The following is a 20352-nucleotide window of genomic DNA, read 5'->3' as shown; positions in this document are numbered from 1 at the left end:
ATCCTTTGTAATACCTTTTAGTAACAGTTTGCGTTTATGTGGCTGTCTTTCTAATTGCTGATGTGAATAATATATTGTAAACAGTATAAACTCTGCAGTGTTGTTGTTGCTTTCAATTTAATGTCATCTGATGTTAAGCTGCCAGGCATATTGTCTCATGTGAAATGTACCAGCTTGAAGGTGGATGACTAATCGTAATTTGTTTACTATAGTAGTGGGTTTCTTTCTTTGATTGCTAATGTAGTTTCATGTCTGTGTTCCTCCTGTGGTTAATCCCTATGAATAACCCCCTAAGAAGTCCAGTGCAGACTGCACATGCAGAAATATTTCCCTGTAATCCTGTCTGAGTAACACACATTTGACTGCATTTGTCACTGCGTTTATGCAGCTATTGTTGGAATAAATGATTGTAATGTGCTTTAGATTGAGCCTACTTGTTTTTTTTCCCTTTCTCCAGTTGGAGGGTCTCATTACTGCTCTTATTGGTTACAAGTCTGTGTGTCATGTTAGAGAAAGGAACGTGGCTGTTGCTATGCTGACACCAGGAAAATCTGCACTGCTGTAACTAAAGAAATCCGATCTTCATTTCTGAGAGCAGCACTGTTCTGCTCACTGTATTGCTTTATTTCTTTAAATCTTTTATTTGTCTCATACCTTTGCCATTCTTTTTCCCTCACAAACAGTGTCGGCCGTTTTTTGACACCCAGTTTCCTTCTGTAAAAATATCATTGTGGTTTGGCTCAGGAGATGGATTGCACTGTAACACCGAATCGCACCACAGGCGTTCAATTCTCACTGCCCCCCTTTTATTAAATAGAGCCTATTTAACAATGTGTACTCTTCTAATCCAGCATGTGCACCCCCCCCACAGTACTACATCCTAGCAATTCATGTGTGAAATGTAGCAGTCAGTGCAGCTCTTTGAAGTAGAAACATGCAAGTGAGGTGCTAAATTTGGACAACTCCTCCAGGGACATTTTTGACGTGTTTTTTTTCTTTCTTGTGTTCTGTGCTTTACCAGACCAGCCATGAATAACATTTCTTTATCAACATCCCAGTGTGATTCGTTCAGGGCAAATGCATTGTAATGTGCATTAGCCTGTGATTGGATCCCCTGACCCACAGCCTGTAATGTACACACTCACCTCAGAGTCTAATTTTTCTATTTAATTTTGTCACACCACCCAAGTATATGTACTTACTAATCTATCTTTAGTATCTTTACAATATTTGAGTTTCAACTTTGAACTTGAATTAAAGATCAGAGTTTAATTATGTTCACACTGACGGCCTTTTATTTTGATTTTATTTAGATTTTTGTACATTGTTTATTTCTCTTGTGTTAAGTATGGATCAACTACTTTGTTTGAACTGTGTTCCTCTTGTAATTTATCTGGCGATAGGATTCATATCCTGATACACAGGTCACGATACGATACGATATGTCCCGATATTAGAGTATAAGACGATTATTGCGATTTTTTTTTTAATATATGACAAGAAACAGGTAACCTGTAAATTTGTTCACCTTCATGAGAACATTATGTATGAAATATATTTTATTGGCACATTTTACACTCAAAATATTGGCTTTAACATGCCATGTGCCAACAACTTAAAATAAAAAAATTACATACAATCTGCCTGTGGCTTTTAAACCAACTTTGACTGTAGTGCAACATGACTTTAGTGCAACTTAACAGAGGTATATGCCTTGAACAACAAATAAATGCAGAAAGTTAGTACTTTCTTTTTAGATTTTATTGAAAAAACACAAGCTGGTCAACATGCCCAGGTTTCAGCGTGCATCTTTGTGCAGTTATAATGTCTCCTGGAGTATAAAATACTTTCCTGGTTAAATAAAAGTAAAAAAAAATAATGAATTCATTAAAATAAGAAATAAAAATTGATATAGATGCATTTTGAATCGATCCGAGAATCGCGCGACGTAATATCGCTATATATTGCCAAAAATATTTTTTTCAAAACCGCTATGATTTACTGTGTGGCAATTCTGAGAGTTTTAGTCCTGACTTGGTGCTTTGTTTTATCAGTAATGATTTTGTTGTTTGTCATACCTGTTCTCTTTTGTCATGTTGTATTCTCTCTGTATTTTAATACCTTTTACATTTTAGGTTGCCTTTTAAAATCTGGCCATGGACACTAGATGTAAACTAGCCTCTTTTGGCTAACTCTGGCTCATTTGCAGCGTTTTTCTTTATTAATGTGCATTGTCCTTTTTAAATAATCGATACATTCAAATTAGAGCTGCACAATTTATCAAATTTTAATTGTGATCACGATTTTAGTTGAAATGATTAAATAAATCTGATTGTCGGCAATATTTCCATTTAAAATACGGGCACTGCACTCTGTAATAATGAATTTATTTGGTTAGCTTTTGGAACATTTTGGGTTAATTTGAAATATATTTCTTAGTATAATTCTTATTTAAAGCTTCATTTTGCACTGTGAACTGTATGCATATTGTTTGTTTAAAAGTAGTGTAATTAAAAACAGATTTTTTATTCCTAACATGATAAATAATTGTTATTATGATTGTGATTACAATATTGATAAAAAAAAAATCTTTATCATTTTGGCCATAATTGTGCAGCCCTAATTCAAATTCAAATAACTAATTTTAATTTATAATCTTGAAATTAGTTAATTAATTTACTGAAGTGCTGCACAGTGTTAATAGAAACAGTAAATGGAGTAAAGTGTAGTTCCTCTGACCTTCAAGCACCTTTGTTGAATATCTATTGCCTCATTGTTTTAAGTCCTTGACACTTAATCCTGTTGGCCCTTTCAGCCCCGGACTCCCAGCCGGCCGAAACCCAAGATGGCAGCATCACCTGCATCAGCAGTCAAGCTGTCAGCCAGCCGGGGAACATCTGGTGCCAGGAGGAGGAGGACGCGCTGTCGAAAGTGCGAGGCCTGTCTCAGGACGGAGTGTGGCGAGTGCCATTTCTGTAAAGACATGAAGAAGTTCGGAGGGCCGGGTCGAATGAAGCAGTCGTGCATCATGAGACAGTGCATAGCTGTAAGTGACACACTTTAGTTTTAATGATCCTTGAGAGCTGCTGCTTCGGCAGCTGAGGAAATCGTCCCCTGTTTGAATGGTTGGCAGAGGCTTTGATTAAAGCTTTAATGTGAATTTAATTCCTGTCCATAAGATAAGGAATGCTATATGGTAGGAATGCTGAGAGCAGCTGGAAACTGGTACCCTGGGGTTAGTAAAGCAGCCCCTCTAGAGCATATGTTTAACTATGTGAAGATTCTCATGTAATATCTTGCTGTCTGTATGCTGTTGCCAAGCAACTGGAAAGAAATCACTGCATTGGTTGAAAATGTGTTAAATAGAAACTCTTTGCTAGTCCCATCACCTTTACAAATTCAGTTGGGTACCACATGAAGACATTTAGTATTTGGATATTGTATTGGTTAAAAGAAATATAATGGCACACTGTTGTTCTTTATTAGACGTATTTTATTATTTTATTGACTCTAAAAGTGTTTTTGCACTGTGTGATGTGGATTGTCTCAGACAAATGATCACGTCTTTACTTTCATCTGAGCTTTGTAATTACTTCTAAGATTAAAAATGACTAAATAAACCTGGCAACAAATGATGCATTGACAAGTCACACCCACATGAAACTACTCTGCACTTTTTTTTTTTTTTTTTTTTTTGTTTTCTTGCCAGCAACGCTGAAGGTGATTTACATTCTCACCTGTCACAGCTAAAAAAAACCAGCAGACAATGGTATTTTAAAGAAACACAACACATGTAATGTAATGTCCCCTACCCTCATTGTATAATGTGATATGTCTTTAACAGTGACGTGCTGTGAGCACTAGGATTGGGTAGGCAGGGCGTTCCAAATCGAGACCACCAATGTCAACACCAATGACAATTTCATATGTTTCTGCTGGCAAGTGATATTTCAGTTCAATTCAATTCAACTCAACTTTATTTGTACAGCGCAATTTACAACAAAGTCATCTCAATGCGCTTATCAAAATATAAAATTCATAATAAGAAAGAAAAAACCCAACAAGATCGACATGAACAAGCATTTAGCCATCTAACAAAATCAACGTCGTAAAACACCATTAAAGAAACAATTATTTAATATATCCTCCATACTCTCCCAACAAGATATACTGTATCTCATGACACGGCAGCACATCCGTTGTTTGTGTTGGAAACACAGAAACACGGAGAAAATTACAACAACAACTCGGAACAGCCTCAGTGAGGCGCATCCACAAAGTCAATCCTTCCTTTTGTACCATTCACTGTAGAAAATACAAACAATTTTCTGACCTTACCTTTGCTGAAGGTCTGGTAACTCAGGTGTTTGTCTCCCATCTTTAAAAAGCTGTAGTTTTTCTTCAAACAAAGTTTCTTTATCGTCTCTAGCGCTGTCATCCTTCCTGTAGTGTTATCCCGCTTTTAGCTAGAGAACGTAGCAGCAGCGGTCACGTGATATTAATTCACTAACTTATGTATAGCATTTAGCATAGCGCGGTTACATCCAAAGGCAGCGTAGAGAGCTGCCTTTTTACGTAAATGGTTGTCATCTTGGGGAAATAACTGCGTATGCGCAAACACATAAAAACATGCTATGGAAACAGAGGCAGAGCAGCAAACTGCTTTTGAGAAGGGGTGTGGCCTCCTCCTGCCTCACAGCGGTTAGGAAATAGCGATGTTTAGCGATTTGGGCTATGAAAAGCACAAAATGCTGACACCTTCAAACTTATAGGTACTGTAGTCTATCGGAAATTGAAAAATAAACAATTCATAATTATATTATAATTAAAACAAATAATCAAAATATCAATTCACCCTTGGGTAGGCACTGCCTATCTTGCCTACCCTGACTGCACATCACTGGTCTTTAAATTTGCTAAAAGTGCATTGTCTGCAGGAGGCCTCAAGTAAAGTTAGGTTGTTTACCAAATTAAAAAAAGTACATTAACGGTCATACATGTTGTATGTTCATGTTTCCCCCCACAAAAAAACTGATAGACTCTATCTTTGCTAGGGGTGGGAATCATTATGCATCTCACGATTCGATTTGATTAAGAATCAATGCATCTTGATGCACTTTTCCACAGCATTTCTGACCTTTTTACCTTTTATTAAACCAGCAGAGGACTGGATCTGTAAAAGTAGCAGCGTCTTTGCTGTAACATACAGTATAAAATAAACAAAAAGGTCTGTTCTAAATGATAAATGATTAACAATTTATTATATACGATAAACCAAATGTAAAAGCATCTGAATCGCAACATCAGTTAATCTATTACAATATTTTTCTACAGTATTTTTTTGTAACTTACAGTTTACATAAACGATTATTGGAAATGTATGCATTGATTGCTCTGTCTGAATGAGGATGTATTGATTATTTCTCCTACTCCTAATCCCAGCTACTGAAACCAAAAAGCAAATATAATTATTTTTTGAAAGAAATAAAATGTTTTAGTATTTCCCAATTTCTCTCATTTCCACTCAAGTTTCAGAGACTGTGAACATTTTTAATGGAACCTATGCTGGGCCTTGATGCTAAGGATACAAACCCTTTGGTCAATTTCGAAGTCTGTCAACTACACCCCTGGTAGTGAGAATTAGCTGTCGAGCCATAGTGCAGTTGTTTGTTAAGGTGATTGTGCTGTAGTTTTGACCCTTGAAGCATTTTTGTAGACAAACAGACTTCTGCGAAGCTTCAGGACCTTAATGACTAGTGCTTTTTAGATTGTTTTCTTTAGTTTTATAGCTCATGTAACCCCATGTTCACATACTTTTAAATAGAACTGAACAGTCTGATGCCTGAACACTCTGGCTCCACAAACCCTTACATGCCACTTTGTGTGACATGGCTCTCAAAATTTCACACCTCGTTACCTATACTCATTTTTCAGACTAACATGCTGTGGGATGAAACTTAGAAACTCAGCACGAGTCCAGGAAGTTGGCACATGCAAAGTCTGCTTTCTAAAATGTAAAAGTCAGTGTGGGAGATGTGTGTAAATAGTTACAGACATGGAGCGAGTGACAGGATTTCAGCACCATGGACAGAGACGTCCAAAGAGCAGACATTGACAGCGACTGCCTTTGTTCCAACAGGCGACAGTTTGAGCTCCTTACTGAACTTTATCAGATGATATCAGATGTTGATTATCTTTGCAGTTCAATAACTAAGCTTTTAATCCAAGGCTGACTCAATTCATTTGGATAAACACACTGCGTCTGCTGCATTTGAGTTAATACAAGTCTTTTTCTCCAGCCTGTCCTTCCTCACACAGCAGTGTGTCTGGTCTGTGGAGAGGCAGGAAAGGAGGACACGGTGGAGGATGAAGATGAGAAGCTTAACCTCATGCTCATGGAGTGCTCCATCTGCAATGAGATTGTTCATCCCAACTGTCTTAAGGTAAATCCCTGAGAAATAAAAAGTATTCGATATCCCCAGAAATCGTCACTGAGCAGAAGTGTCTCTCCCTGCCATGTGGTTTTTGTGGTTGTTCAGATTAAAGATTCAAATGGGGTCGTAAATGATGAGCTACCAAACTGCTGGGAGTGCCCGAAGTGCAACCACGCAGGAAAAACGGGAAAAGTAAGTATCAGTATGGACAAATTTACCCCAAGGGTAAAATGTGTTAGTAATATTTGAGGATAATAGGAGAGTTAAAGAACTCACTTGGTCACTTTATTTACTCTAGTAAGAAGCTAAATAATTGATTGGCTGAACACAGAACCTGAAAAATAAAGTTGTGGTTTATCTTTCTAACATTTTGGCCTCAAAGCAAAAAAGGGGCCCTGGGTTCAAGTACGCCTCAAACCTGCCAGGATCGCTGCTGAAGGAGCCGAGATTCACCCGGGATTCCAAAGAGGAGCCGGATCCGCCCGTAATGTCCCCAACGACAACAGTCCCTGCCATAAACACCTCATCTGCTGTGAAGAGAAAGGCAGAACGTGAGGTGACCCCTAAGAGGAACGAAGAGGAGCCCCCAAAGAAACGTCCCCCTCTGCTGTCCCTGGACGGTATGCCCCGACCGAGACAAGAAGACAATCCATTAAGAAAAAAGAGGAAACTATTTGACACCAACGATGAGCCCATTGTGGTGAAAAAGAAGGTGAGACACGTTTGTTGATGTGATGTTTTTGTTTCCTGTCACAGTCACAGAAGGCAAAGATAATTGTATTAGCAAACAAAATAAATGAACTGAAATATGTAAACCACATGTCAAACTCAAGGGGGCAGAATCTGGCCCTTTAGACTATCTAATTCGGCCCGCATGAGGAAGTTGAATAGACACAAAAAAACATAAATGATTGTCCAAATTACCAAATAATTCACTTAAAGGTATCTCAGCCCTTCTAAATACACAAATTTAATGAAACTCGACAATATTTGGAGGATTGCAATTTTCCCATGCTTTTATCACATGACTGCAGTCATTTGAAATCTCAAATTGTTCAAAGAAATTCATTTTCCCGAAATGATTTCACATAATTTCCCCAAATTAAATAAAAATTGGTGACGAAATCAATTAAATTTAATAGAGAAAATCCTGCAGGGACTGATATCTGTCACTTATTGTCTGGATTTTGTCCGGTCTTTATGTCATTTATGTCATTTATAAGTCGTGTAAAGTGCAAACTTTGCAACATTGATGTTGAAATGACTAATTTTCCCCCCTAAAATCTGCGGCCCACTTCAGATCAAACAACTTTGTGTTTGGCCCTTGAACAGCAGGATTTCAGCGAAGAAATGAGCCACAGCTCTAGATTTATTAGACTAATGCTCATACTCGAGTCAGCATTTTGCAGATTCTGCAATCAGAAGGCTGAACATGCGACCCCAGCTCCACAGGGATAAACGAATATGTTTTAAAGTGTATTTCTCGCCTCCTTTTACTTCCTAGAAGAAGTTTCCTAAACTCGAAGATCCATTTACTGCAAAGCTGCTGCGCAAAATCAGGACAGAAAACGATGATGATGATGATGAAGAAGGAGAAGAGGAGGATTGTAATGAAGATGGATTGTCCTTGGTCCGGAAGCATTTAAAGGGGAGGATAGATTATGAAGATGATGACAAAGGACAAGAGGAAGAAGTAGAGGTGACGAAAGATAGAGAGAAATGTACAGAGGACAAATCCAAGGTCCTGTTGAATCCTCTGCTGAGAACGACTGCAGTGAGGGAAAGTGACCAGGCCTTGTCCAACTCCCCCCGAGCCGGACCCAGCACTGAGTCAGCAGATCCTTCCTCTCAGCAGAAAGCTCGCCATCAGCGCCGGCGTCTTCCCATCAAGGAGGAGAGCAAGATTAAGCAGGAGAAGACCGAAAGCAACGTGAGTCACCAGAAGCATGGGTCGGTCAAAGTAGATGATGCTCCGCCCCATCAGAATCGCCGACCACTTAAAAGTGAAGACTCGGCATCCAATCAGAACCGAAAACCACTAAAGGCCGACGAATCCAGCACCAATCAGAGCCGCAAGTCTATAAAAATGGAGGAAGGCGTGGCTAACCAGAACAGACAACCACTGAAAACAGAGGACAGTTTAGCCAATCAGAACTACAGACCAGTAAAACCTGAGCCCGAGGCCAAGATGGACGACCAGAAGCAGAAATGGGCTCTGAACAATGGCAGCAGTGATCTGGGTGACTGGCTGCGACATCGAGGGCGAGAGGTGAACGGGACAACCTGTGGTTACTCCCCGCTGGGTTGGAACAGAAACTCTCCCATCACTCCGATATGTCCCCGCCCACTCCCCTGCCGCTCACCGCCCAAATGCATCCAAATGGAGCGCCATGTGATCCGGCCCCCTCCCATCAGCCCGCCCCCCGACAGGCTGCCTCTGAGTGACGGAGAAGCACACGTAATGCGGCGAGAGACGTGGATGACGGTGTTCAGCCACCTCACACACAAAGACCTGTGTGTTTGTATGCGTGTGTGCAGGACGTGGAACAGATGGTGAGTCCCAGAGCATTTGGGTTTGTTTCACTGCAATCCTCAGAGGTATAAAGAGTACTGATATATCCTACTCAAGTTGAAGTACTGTTACTTGATCAAATTTGTACATTACAAGTACAAGTAAGTCATACAAAAAATACTCAAGTACAAGCAAAAAGCAGCTCAATTAAATAGTACTCAAAATAAAAGTTACTAGTTACTTTTACCCTCTAAATTTTAATTTATTCCCCGCCACAAATGTGGAAGAGAGGGATATAGATTTGAGCTCCGTCCGTTCGTCCGACTTAAAAGGGACGTCTTTTCTCAGAAACTGTAAGATAGGATAACTAAATTCAATGTGTGGCTTCAGGGTATCAATACCTTGATGGAGTTCGAAAATGAGAAGCGCACAATAATTTTTTTTGTAGTTATTGCCCTTGTTCCTTTTTTTTACTCTGTTAGTGGTATTTTCACAGGGGACAGCTTTTCTTAGAAACCGTTTAAGATACGATAACCAAATTCAGTGTGTCGCTTCAGGGTATCTATACCTTGAAGGAGTTCGAAAATGAGAAGTGTGCAATTATTTTTTTACGGAGTTTTTGTGCTTGTTCAGAGGTGTCTTCAAAGGGGACAGCTTTTCTTGGAAAACATTTTGGACAGTTAGTAATTTCATAGTCTGATGTGATAATATTTTTTTTATGTATACATTTAAGTTCCAATTAGGACATTTAGGAAAAGGTTGTGAGTTATAATGACAACTAATCTGGCGGGAGATGTTGATGACTGTCTTCTTGTTGGTAATAAATCTTGCCACGGTTTTCTTGCATACAGTAAACCTCTCATGTAAAAACTTAAAAAAGGAAGTGACCAAATCTACCACAATTGGAAAATGATTTATTTTCCACAAAGCCATCTGTATAAAATAAAAAGTTTGTCAAAATTTACGATTTTCGCTTTTAAATAAAAAGTATGAACTCTAAAACAGTGCCTTGCCAAGTGTGCCATGTGGGTAAAAAAACATAATTGGTAAAAACACCAACCTGAACTATAGAAAGTGACTGGGCGTTGATCAGAAATGGCACGACTAAGAACATATGTTTGAATATATGATTATGTTCAATGTGCCTTCATAAACTGCCTAAATCAATGAAATCTGAAATTAGTACAGTACCTTTTTGACAATAACAAAGCCTTACAACAACTCACTGATGTAGTTTCTTTTGTATGTAATGTCTGTTTATCATTTTAAAACAAAAAATAATAATTTACTCAGTAACTGTTGGGTGTAGAAATGTAACTAATTACTTGACTTCTTTAGTCAAAGTTTTTTAGTAAAATATATACTCAAAAAAGTACAAGTACCCACAAAAGGAACTCAATTAACCGGTACAGTAACGTGAGTACATGTAATCCATTACAATCCTCTGCTCTGGGCCATTAGGTGCTGTGACAAACGCCTGTGGAAACACATCAATCTGAACCGCTGTAAGTCCATCACTCCTCTCATGCTGAGCGGGATCATCAGGAGGCAGCCGGTGGCTCTGGACCTCAGCTGGACCAACATCTCCAAAAAGCAGCTCAGCTGGCTCATCAACAGACTTCCAGGTGAATAAATCACAGCATTGGTGCAAGTGCTGATAGATTGTTCTAGGCCTGGGCAATATTGAGATTTAAGATATTTACATTATATATCGATATATTTAAATTTTATAACTTATTTTGTATTAAAATACTAATTTTAGGAGTTGCTCCTTTCGCTACTTTTCAGAACAGCATCAAAAACAAGGTCAGATGGGTTTCTGAGTGTGTCCGAACGCAGACCTTCCCCTAAACAAGCCACACTACCGAATTCACTCACACGTGCTGTTCCTTATAGGAGAAAAAGACAAAAGTATCACATGTTGTGCAGCTGTTTTTTAATACATTTACCTGTGTGGAATTTCACATCAGCACACTAACCCAGAACGTATTTCTAGTAAGACTTTATTGAGTTAAAAAAATCTAGATTTATATTGTATACCGCCATTTTGAGAACAAATATTGAGATATGAGTTTTGGTCCAGCCCTGGTTTATGAGGTAAATATGACAAGAATGAAATACTGAAAAATTTAGAAATCGTCTGCTAATTACAATGGCACATTAAAAATAAAATAATTCTGAGCATTATTTGATTATAGTTGAGATATTTTGAGATTAAGGTCATAATGTTTTGAGAATGGCGTCTAATTTTATGAGAATAAAATGGTAAAGGGCACAGAATTCCCTGTTGAAGTGAAAGCAAAGAACACCAATGGCCCTGAAGTCGACCACTTAAAGCAAGTTCCTCCTCCACAAAAGAGGCTATTTGCTCTAAATCTGTCTCTTCAGTCTGGTTCTTTTTTTGGAACAAATGCAAACGTCTGAAAAGTGGCTTTAAAGTCCTTAAACTGATAACAGTGTGGTGATGATTGTATTTCACCATGTGTGAAACCTCAAGAGAAGTGTAATCTCACTAAATGTTGAACAGACAAGATCCTGTGTATTTCAATTTTATTGTCATAAAATTACGATATAATATCAAAATATTTCTTCTTTAATCTCAAAATATTACGAATTGAATCTTATAAAATTATGATTTTTATTAATAAAAGACTCGATTCTCATAAAATGACAACATTATTCTTGAAATATTACGACTTTAATCTCGTAGTGCTCAGATTTGTATTATTTCAATGTGGCCTCAATGTGCCATAGGTAATTGTTCTGAAAGGTTTTTAGTGTTATAGTACGAAGAGAACATGCACACCACACTACATGAGTTGGTCTCGGGACCTTCTTGCCGTGAGATAGAAGTACGAACCACTACTTCCTGTGAAATGATCAGACAAAATCAAACTAATCACTGATTTAATTCGTTTTTTTAATATCTAGATTAGTTTGATTTTGAGTAACATCTACATTGGTGACATGCTTCATTAACGTAGAAATCCTTAAACATTATGGGCAGCATCAGTTATTGATCCTACAGGAGGACTTGATCTGAATTGCCTCTTTGATGCTCAACATACAATTATGTATGTGGTATTTTTTATCATTATGGCGTTCCCGTTATGAATATGTGATGTTTTTGTTGAGGACAGGTTTGGACTTTTGGAAAAAGAGAGACACTTTTCCCTTTTTCTATAACAAGTTTATCAGAGATCCCCATCATCGTGATTGTTTTTATTATTATCCCCTGCCACAAAGTGTGGAAGGGGGATATAAGTTTGAGCTCCGTCCGTCTATCCGTCCGTGCATCCGTCCGTCCGAGTTAAAGGGGACAGCTTTTCTCAGAAACTGTTAAAGATAGAATAACCAAATTCTATGTGTGGCTTCAGGGTATAAATACCTTGATGGAGTTCAAAAATGAGAAGCGCTCAATATTTTTTTCCCGCATTATTGCCCTTGTTCCGTTTTTTGTACTCTGTTCGAGGTGTCTTCAAATGGGACAGCTTTTCTCAGAAACAGTTTAAGATACGATAACCAAATTTGGTGTGTGGCTTCAGGGTATCAATACCGTGATGGGGTTCGAAAATGAGAAGCGTGCAATTATTTTTTCCAGAGTTTTTGCCCTTGTTCCGTTTTTTGGACTCTGTTCGACGTATCTTCAAAGGGCACAGCTTTTCTCAGAAACCATTTAAGATAGAATAACCAAATTCGGTGTGTGGCTTCAGGGTATCAATACCTTGATGGAGTTTGAAAATGAGAAGCACGCAATTATTCTTTCCAGAGTTATTGCCCTTGTGAGTTATAATGACAACCAATCTGGCGGGGGATGTTGATCACTATGTGTTCTTGTTATTATTTCTTCCACTAATCGAGGGATGTCCCTCTTTCTCTCCAGGCCTTCGGGTGCTGCTTCTCTCAGGATGCTCCTGGGTGGCCGTCTCCGCTCTCTGTACTTCCAGTTGTCCTCTACTGCGAACTGTGGACATCCAGTGGGTAGAAGGCTTGAAAGACGCCCAAATGAGAGACCTCCTATGCCCCCCCACGGATAATCGTCCAGGTGATGATGCACAAAGTCTGTAGTGTGTTTAGAGATTAAAGGAGACAAGAAATGTTAGCTTCTTGGGCAAATTTTTCACAACTTTTCAGTGTTTGTAGTGAAAAGCATTCAACTTCACTCAATGAGATATTAAATTTGCCTTTCCAACAGATGGAAAAATAATAGTTTTTACAATGTGCTCACAACAAAATTCATACAAAACAAAGTCATAATCAAATGTAATCCAACAAATCATGATTATCTGATAAATACAGTGTCTCTGCTCAGTGCAGGGCATGATGATTGCTGCTGTGTTTTTAAAGGTTTTTGTTTGTGTAATTGGTTGTAGATTTAAAAACAAGTATGAATAAATAAGATCAGCAGCAAATTACTTTAATGGACTAATGAATGTATTAATGAAGATGTTTCATTATTGTATTTTGAACTCAAGACGATCTAAAAAATTAGCATATTGTAAATTTACTACTGAGTATTAAAAAATAAAAAGTAAAAATCTGGGCACTACGAAATTATTCTTATAAAAATAACAAGAGTATTCTTGAAATATTACAACTTTAAAGTCTTATCTTAATGAAATCATAATTTTATGAGATTAAAGTCATAATATTTCAAGATAAAATTCCGAGTTTTAGAAGATAAGGCTTTATTCTCATAAAATGATGACTATTCTCAAAATAATACGACCAAATATTACGACTTTAATCTCGTATTGCTCAGATTTTTATTGATTTTGAATGTGGCCCGAACACGCCGTCGTATAAACTAGTAACTTTTTTTTCCCAGTTCTTAGTTTTCCAGTTAAATCCATTAGTGTAAAAGCAGACAGAGCGATGTGGTAATTCCACTGCAGCAGACACTTTAATGTCCTTCACAGATGGTCATAAATCGTACGAACAGGTACTGTTACTGGCATCACAGATCGACCCAAGGAGTTGGAAATGATTAAATCAACAACGTTGAACTCCCCTTCAAATGCTTTTTTATCAGATTATAAACACTTGTTTAAAGGAAACTTCTTCAAATTGTCTTGTTTACACCTTTTGTTTTCCTGACACTTCTCAGGTCAGCTGGACAACCGGAGTAAGCTGCGTAACGTGGAGGACCTTCGTCTCGCCGGATTGGACATCACCGACGCGTCTCTTCGCCTCATCATCCGATACATGCCTTTGCTTTCCAAGCTGGACCTGAGCTACTGCAACCACGTCACGGACCAGTCAGTCAACATCCTGACGGCTGCAGGGACCACCACCAGGGATTCCCTCGCAGACGTCAACCTGTCAGGTGGGCCTTTAGAACTCAGGCTGTTGGATTGATTTCACTTAGAACACCAAACAAACTCTTTTTTTAATTTAATTTTTTTCTTTTTTTTTTTCTTTTTCTTTTCTTTTTCCTTCTCTATCGTTCATTTTTTTCTATTGTCTAAAATAACACAGAGACAAAAAATATTTTGTTTTTAATCATTTTTTTGTCTAAAATGAAAGAAGCGTCTTATGTGACGATGCGACCTATCCGTGGATTTTTCAGTAAGTTAGCAGCTACATCTAGTGAGTAAAAATGTGACTGGAGTCTATTTGAAATGTGAGAAAGTGGGTAAATTAGACTCACTTTTATTTAGTAAAATTGTTCAAGAAGAGCTGACAGACAGTTAGTGTTGCAGGCTAAAGAAGTGTTTTCCAACTGACTGAAGCAGGTCTAGATGTTGATGGAAAAAAAAAATCAGTGAGTAAGATAATTTCACCAAGTCCTTGTTTCTGTTTAATATAGGTAAATAAACTCACTCATGTCCTTCATTTTAATCAACCTGAATTTTTCTGTTTTTAATGGGTACTCAGATTTACCCAAAACAGACAATATATTAATGAAGTTATATATTTACGTATATGTAATTATATGAAGTGTATACCTTTTTCTTTTTCTTTGTTTCCACCAAAGCAGTGAAGAACTTCCATGATATTAGGGTCAGTAGGAGACCTCCTAAATGTGCTTCTGCCTGACTGAAGTCTTATTGTGATGTCAAATTATTATTATTATTATTATTTTTCCCACATATTGTTGTTAAAGGGGACATATCATGCTAATTCCACTTTTTTAGCCTTTAAATGCATTTTGTTGTATATTTAGAGTGCTTAGAAGTACAGAAAAAATCAAATTAGTCTCTTCAGGTGCTCCGTAGATATCTTTATATTCTGTTTTGCTCATATTTTTCAATCTGTTTCGATTTTTCTATTCTCTATTACGTTTTTTGAACTATTACATCACAGTATTTGCAGCGGAACTGCCAAATTAGTACATCAACTCCAGGTCCAACACTTCGAGCAATCTGCCATTTTTATTTCTCGCTTTTATTTTGTAGTCCAAGCTCAAGGATGCCGAAGTTACGAGAGGATAAGTCAAAATGTTGGGTTGTTGGATGTAGTAACCCACACGCTTCATTACAACGTCTCCCAGCATCAGAACCTTTTTAAAGTGCCTGGTTGAGTTTTATTTTTCACGGAAATGTACCCACATCTGTGGGTAAGGTCATTTTTGTGTGCGCGAAGCACTTCAAGAATGACTGCTTCTGCAACCTCCGCCAGTATAAAGAAGGATTTGCCGAAAGACTTTGTCTGATTGAGGGTTCAATTCCTTCTCTGGAAAGAACAGAGCACTTCGGTAAGCTGTAAATAACGCTAAAAAGTGTGATGATAAGACGTCCCTGTCATTGTTTTGTTAGCATTAGCAGTTGCACCGTCTTCATATGTTAGCGCTGTGTGCTCGTTTTAGATCCTTGATGATATGGCCTACGTGATTTAATTTAAGTCTAAAGTTTTCATTAGTCATTTCATTTTGCCGTTTTTGTCTTTGAAAAGACTGTATTAAAATGCATTTTGTGACGTTAGCTTGGTGCTAGCGTTAGCTCGGTGCTTGTGTTAGCTCACTTGTTAGGGTTCTGCAGGTTCATCATCTTCATTTTCATCTCGCTCCGCTGGGTCCGACTCTGGCTCGAACATGTAAGGCTGGATGGACAAGTCTTCTGTTGTTGACATTTTGTAAATAACCTCTGAATAAAAAGTTTATGCGCCGCTACATCGCCGTATCTCTTCTATCAAACTACAAAAATGGCCGAGCAGGGTGGAGTTGAACCGAGTGTCACCTGAAGAGGGGGCGGGGTATGGAGTGTCTCATTTGCATTTAAAGAGACCGCACCAAAACGAGTTGCTCTCAGAAGCACATCAGAAAAGGGGTAGAAAAGGGGTGGAGCTATAATAATGAGGAATTCAGTCCCAAGCATTGCAGTTCCGCTTTATATAGACCACAACTGTATGATTTATATGTAAAAAGGAAGGATTTAAAACCATGATATGTCCCCTTTAAGGGTAGGTTAGGGATCTCTTTGTAATGTTTGCTGAAGGCCCCCCATAAAGACTTTGTTTAATTACCATGATAAAGCAATGGTGAAGTCCCTGATTAGTGAGTGTAGGACGATGATTGATATAATTAAAATGAGAGTCTCGTTTAAATTATTCCATAATTTTTAAGAGAGGTCATGTACATTAAAAAATACATGTAGTATTTACTCTTTTAATGGAGTGTATATTGAAAGTGGATGGTAATTTTATTGAGCAACTTGTAATGCAGACCCTAAAACAGTGGTTCCCAACCTTTTACAGGTCGTGACCCCATGTTTTTATATCAGAAATTTCTGGTGACCCAAGTGACATTTTTTCTCTAAAATTAGTTTTTTCATCATGTTTGTTGTACTGTGATACAAATACAGAGTAGCCAGGATTAGTGTACAAATTGACAAGATGTGCCAGCTCAGATATTTTTGTACTGCATTTTATTATCCCCCACCACAAGTGTGGAAGGGGGATATACAGTAGGTTTGAATTTTGTGCGTCCGTCCGTCCGAGTTTAAGGGGACAGCTATTCTCAGAAACCTTTTAAGATAGGATAAACAAATTTGGTGCGTGACTTCAGGGTATCAATACCTTGATGGAGTTTGAAAAGGAGAAGAGTGCAATTATTTTTTGTAGAGTTATTGCCCTTGTGCCATTTTGTTTACTCTTTTCAGGGTATCATCAAAGGGGACAGCTTTTCTTAGAAACCGTTTAAGATACGATAACCAAATTTGGTGTGTGGCTCCAGGGTATCAATACCGTGATGGAGTTCGAAAATGAGAAGCGCGCAATTATTTTATCCGGCGTTATTGCTGGTTAGTAATTTTATATTCTGATGTGATAATATTTTCTTACGTGTACATCTAAGTTCTTAGATTTATCATAAAGATTCATACTTTGCCCACTTTCTCCTACAGTCTGCAACAGGGTCACCGATCAGTCGCTGACGTACTTCAAACGCTGCGGAAGCATTTGTCGTATCGACCTGCGATACTGCAAACAAGTGACCAAGGAGGGATGTGACCAGTTCATCGCTGAAATGTCTGTGAGCGTTCAGTTTAAGCTGATCGAGGAGAAACTGCTGCAGAAGATTAGCTAGTTCTGAGGACGCAGTATGTCTGCTGTCCACAGGGGGGCAGCAGATGACCTACACGCTCCAGCATTTCCCTGTAATGACAGACAGAAGAGAGCACTGCTGCTGAGTTAGAATGTAAAAAAAAAAAAAAGTCCAGTAAAGGCAATATTTAAAAACACGTTTTTTTTTTCCCCCCTGTTGTTTATAAGTTATTTATTCTTTATATCGACCATTTACGTATTGCATTCCTTTCATCTTTTGCTGTTTCTAGACTTTTTTCTCTTTTTGTTCCAATGCAAAGGGAATTGCATTATAGATTAAATATTTTTTGTATCAGAAAGTGTTTCATACCTTTTATGTGCAGTCTTAAATGCACCGCTGTACAAATACCATTGCATTGAAAAACGATAATCAGTCGGCATTACTGTAAAGCTCTCACTGTCAGAAGGTCAAAACGAGTTGTTGCCAAGCCGTAGGATGGTAGCTTGTGTGTGTGTGTGTGTGTGTGTGTGTTTTTATACTTTATTATTATTATTATATCTATCGGAGCGCTGTTTACCATATGTACATATGTACAATGTTCTGTGTTATGTTTTGTTTTTCAAAGCTCAAAAGTAATTAAAAAGACATTAGAAGTTATTGCACTGATGCGGCCAGTACTTCAGTACGTGAATGTATCCTTTACTTACACTTAACATTTGTACCGTGTACACAGATTTTGTTCAACATTACCCTAAGGTACACAAACATCTCCGCTTTTTTCCCACATCTTTTAAAGTTATTATTGGTTAAGGTTATAAGTCAATGCGTTAACTGATGATCATTACAGTCACTGCAGCGGAAATGTCCAACAATGTCAGACATAAACAAAGAAAAGCCAAAAAAGGGAAAGAATCAATATGCAGGAATAATTAGACATATTATTTTTCTGGTGGTTTGTGTATTACATCATGCAAAAGAACAAACACAATTTTGGTCTGAGCTGTACTTTATAAAACTGTCACAGCGTCAGATGACAACAAAAATGTAATTTTTTCTAGAAGTGTTTTTGTTTTGTAAAATCATCCGCGACAAAGATATAAAGTCTTTTCATGTAAGAATAAGTCTAAATAACTGGAAAATATGACCAAATACTTGAGTTTATCTTTTTAACACACAATGATGTCCTTATTCATCCTGCTGTGTTTTGTTTACTGGTGTATCATATATATATATATATATATATATATATATAAATAACTATGGTAACACTTTAGTTTAGGGAACACGTATTAACCATTAATTAGTTGCTTATTAGCATTAGTGACAGTTGCTTATTAGCATTAGTGACATATTGGCTCTTAATTAGTAATTATTAAGTACTTATTAATGCCTTATTATACACTTAATGGCAGTCTCGCAGTCCAAAAAGGGTTAGGGTTACTGTTTGGGTTAACCTTAACCCTAATCCTAACCTGAGCATGTTATGATTGTAATTCATATACAATAACTTCCTTACTTAATACTAATAAGTAATAATTCTGAGGTTATTGAGGGAAAACTCTTAGTTAATGGCTTACTAGTTGTATATTAGGGCCATGCAGAATAAGGCATTGATGAGTACTTAATAATAACAACTAATTAAGAGTCAATATGTTACAAATATGCATGCTAATAAGAAACTAATTCATGGTTAATAGGTGTTCCCTAAACTTAAGTGTTACCATAGTTATATATATATGTATATATATATATATATATATACAGTATAACATGCAAAAAAAAACCCTTTGTTTTCATTTAGTTTCAAGACAAAATTGCTCTAAAACTGTATTATTTGTATTTTTCTTTTAAACAGCATTCATTTTTCTTAAGGTCAAGTTGATGGGTTTACATTAAAGTTTTACGTTTATATGAAAAAAAAGACCACGTTTTGGTGAAATATTTGAGTATGTTACTAAAGATCAATCTATCTGTACATAATGTACACTTACAAGATAAAGTTATGTCCAACATTGAGATAATAAACTTCTTTTGAAATACTGAGCAATGAGTGACTTTGGCTTTTTAGTGTGAACATTTTTGAATTGTTTGACAGATTGAGACTATTTTAAATAAAGGGATGAATTCAAATCAAACACCCCAAATAACAGGTAAGGCTATAGTAAGGCATGAAAATGTAAAAGACTTTGGATTTTTTTTTTTCTGAGATAAGGCTCTCACAAGACCTTAATAACTAGTGCTAATATGATAAGCACACTTACATTGGGTTAAAAATACAGTAAGGCTTATAAAATGACAAAAAAGTGAAAAACACCCCAAATCAGAGGTAAGGCTATAGTAAGGCATGAAAATGGAAAAATGGGGATTTTTTTTTTTCTGAGATAAGGCTATCATGAGACCCTTTAAACTAGTACAAATATTATGAGCATACTTAAACTGGGATAAAAATGCAGTAAGGTGTGAAAAATGAGAAAAAGTGACAAACACCTAAAATCAGAGGTAAGGCTATAGTAAGGCATAAAATTTAAAATATTTTGGAAAATTTTCTCTGAGATAAGGCTATCATAAGACCCCTAAAACTAGTGCAAATATGATGAGCATACTTATACAGGAATAAAAATGCATTAAGGCATGAAAAAAAGGAAAAATGGCAAACACCTAAAATCAGAGGTAAGGCTATAGTAGGCAAAATATTAAAATTTTTTGGAATTTTTTTGTTGTTGGGATAAGCTATCATAAACCCTCAAACTAGTGCAAATATGATGAGCACACCTAAAACTGGAATAAAATGTATTAAGTCATGAAAAAAGAGAAAAAATTGACAACACCTAAAATCAGAGGTAAGGCTAAGTAAAGGCATAAAGTTTGAAAAAATTAGAATTTTTTTTTTTTGAAATAAGGCTATCATAAGACCCTCAAAACTA

General features: G+C 37.1%; 1 protein-coding gene across 4 annotated transcripts in view; it reads left to right on the top strand.

Annotated features, from left to right (window-relative positions):
- The window catches only part of kdm2bb (lysine (K)-specific demethylase 2Bb), a 41967-nt gene extending 23882 nt beyond the window's left edge, over positions 1-18085 (top strand). For 2 of the 4 annotated variants that reach the window (XM_028462529.1, XM_028462532.1), the window contains 9 exons: positions 2816-3046; positions 6300-6443; positions 6540-6626; positions 6808-7146; positions 7939-8987; positions 10408-10571; positions 12830-12991; positions 14054-14272; positions 17289-18085. In XM_028462529.1, the coding sequence (XP_028318330.1) occupies positions 2816-3046; positions 6300-6443; positions 6540-6626; positions 6808-7146; positions 7939-8987; positions 10408-10571; positions 12830-12991; positions 14054-14272; positions 17289-17470 (2577 nt within the window). In that variant the 3' untranslated portion in view covers positions 17471-18085. The remainder of the gene's footprint in view (positions 1-2815; positions 3047-6299; positions 6444-6539; positions 6627-6807; positions 7147-7938; positions 8988-10407; positions 10572-12829; positions 12992-14053; positions 14273-17288) is intronic. The other 2 variants (XM_028462531.1, XM_028462530.1) reach the window with 2 other exon arrangements.
- Positions 18086-20352: the final 2267 nt, after the last annotated feature.

The sequence above is a fragment of the Gouania willdenowi genome, chromosome 12, assembly GCF_900634775.1.
Source record: "Gouania willdenowi chromosome 12, fGouWil2.1, whole genome shotgun sequence".
Taxonomy (NCBI): domain Eukaryota; kingdom Metazoa; phylum Chordata; class Actinopteri; order Blenniiformes; family Gobiesocidae; genus Gouania; species Gouania willdenowi.
This window is presented reverse-complemented; position numbering and strand designations above follow the sequence as displayed.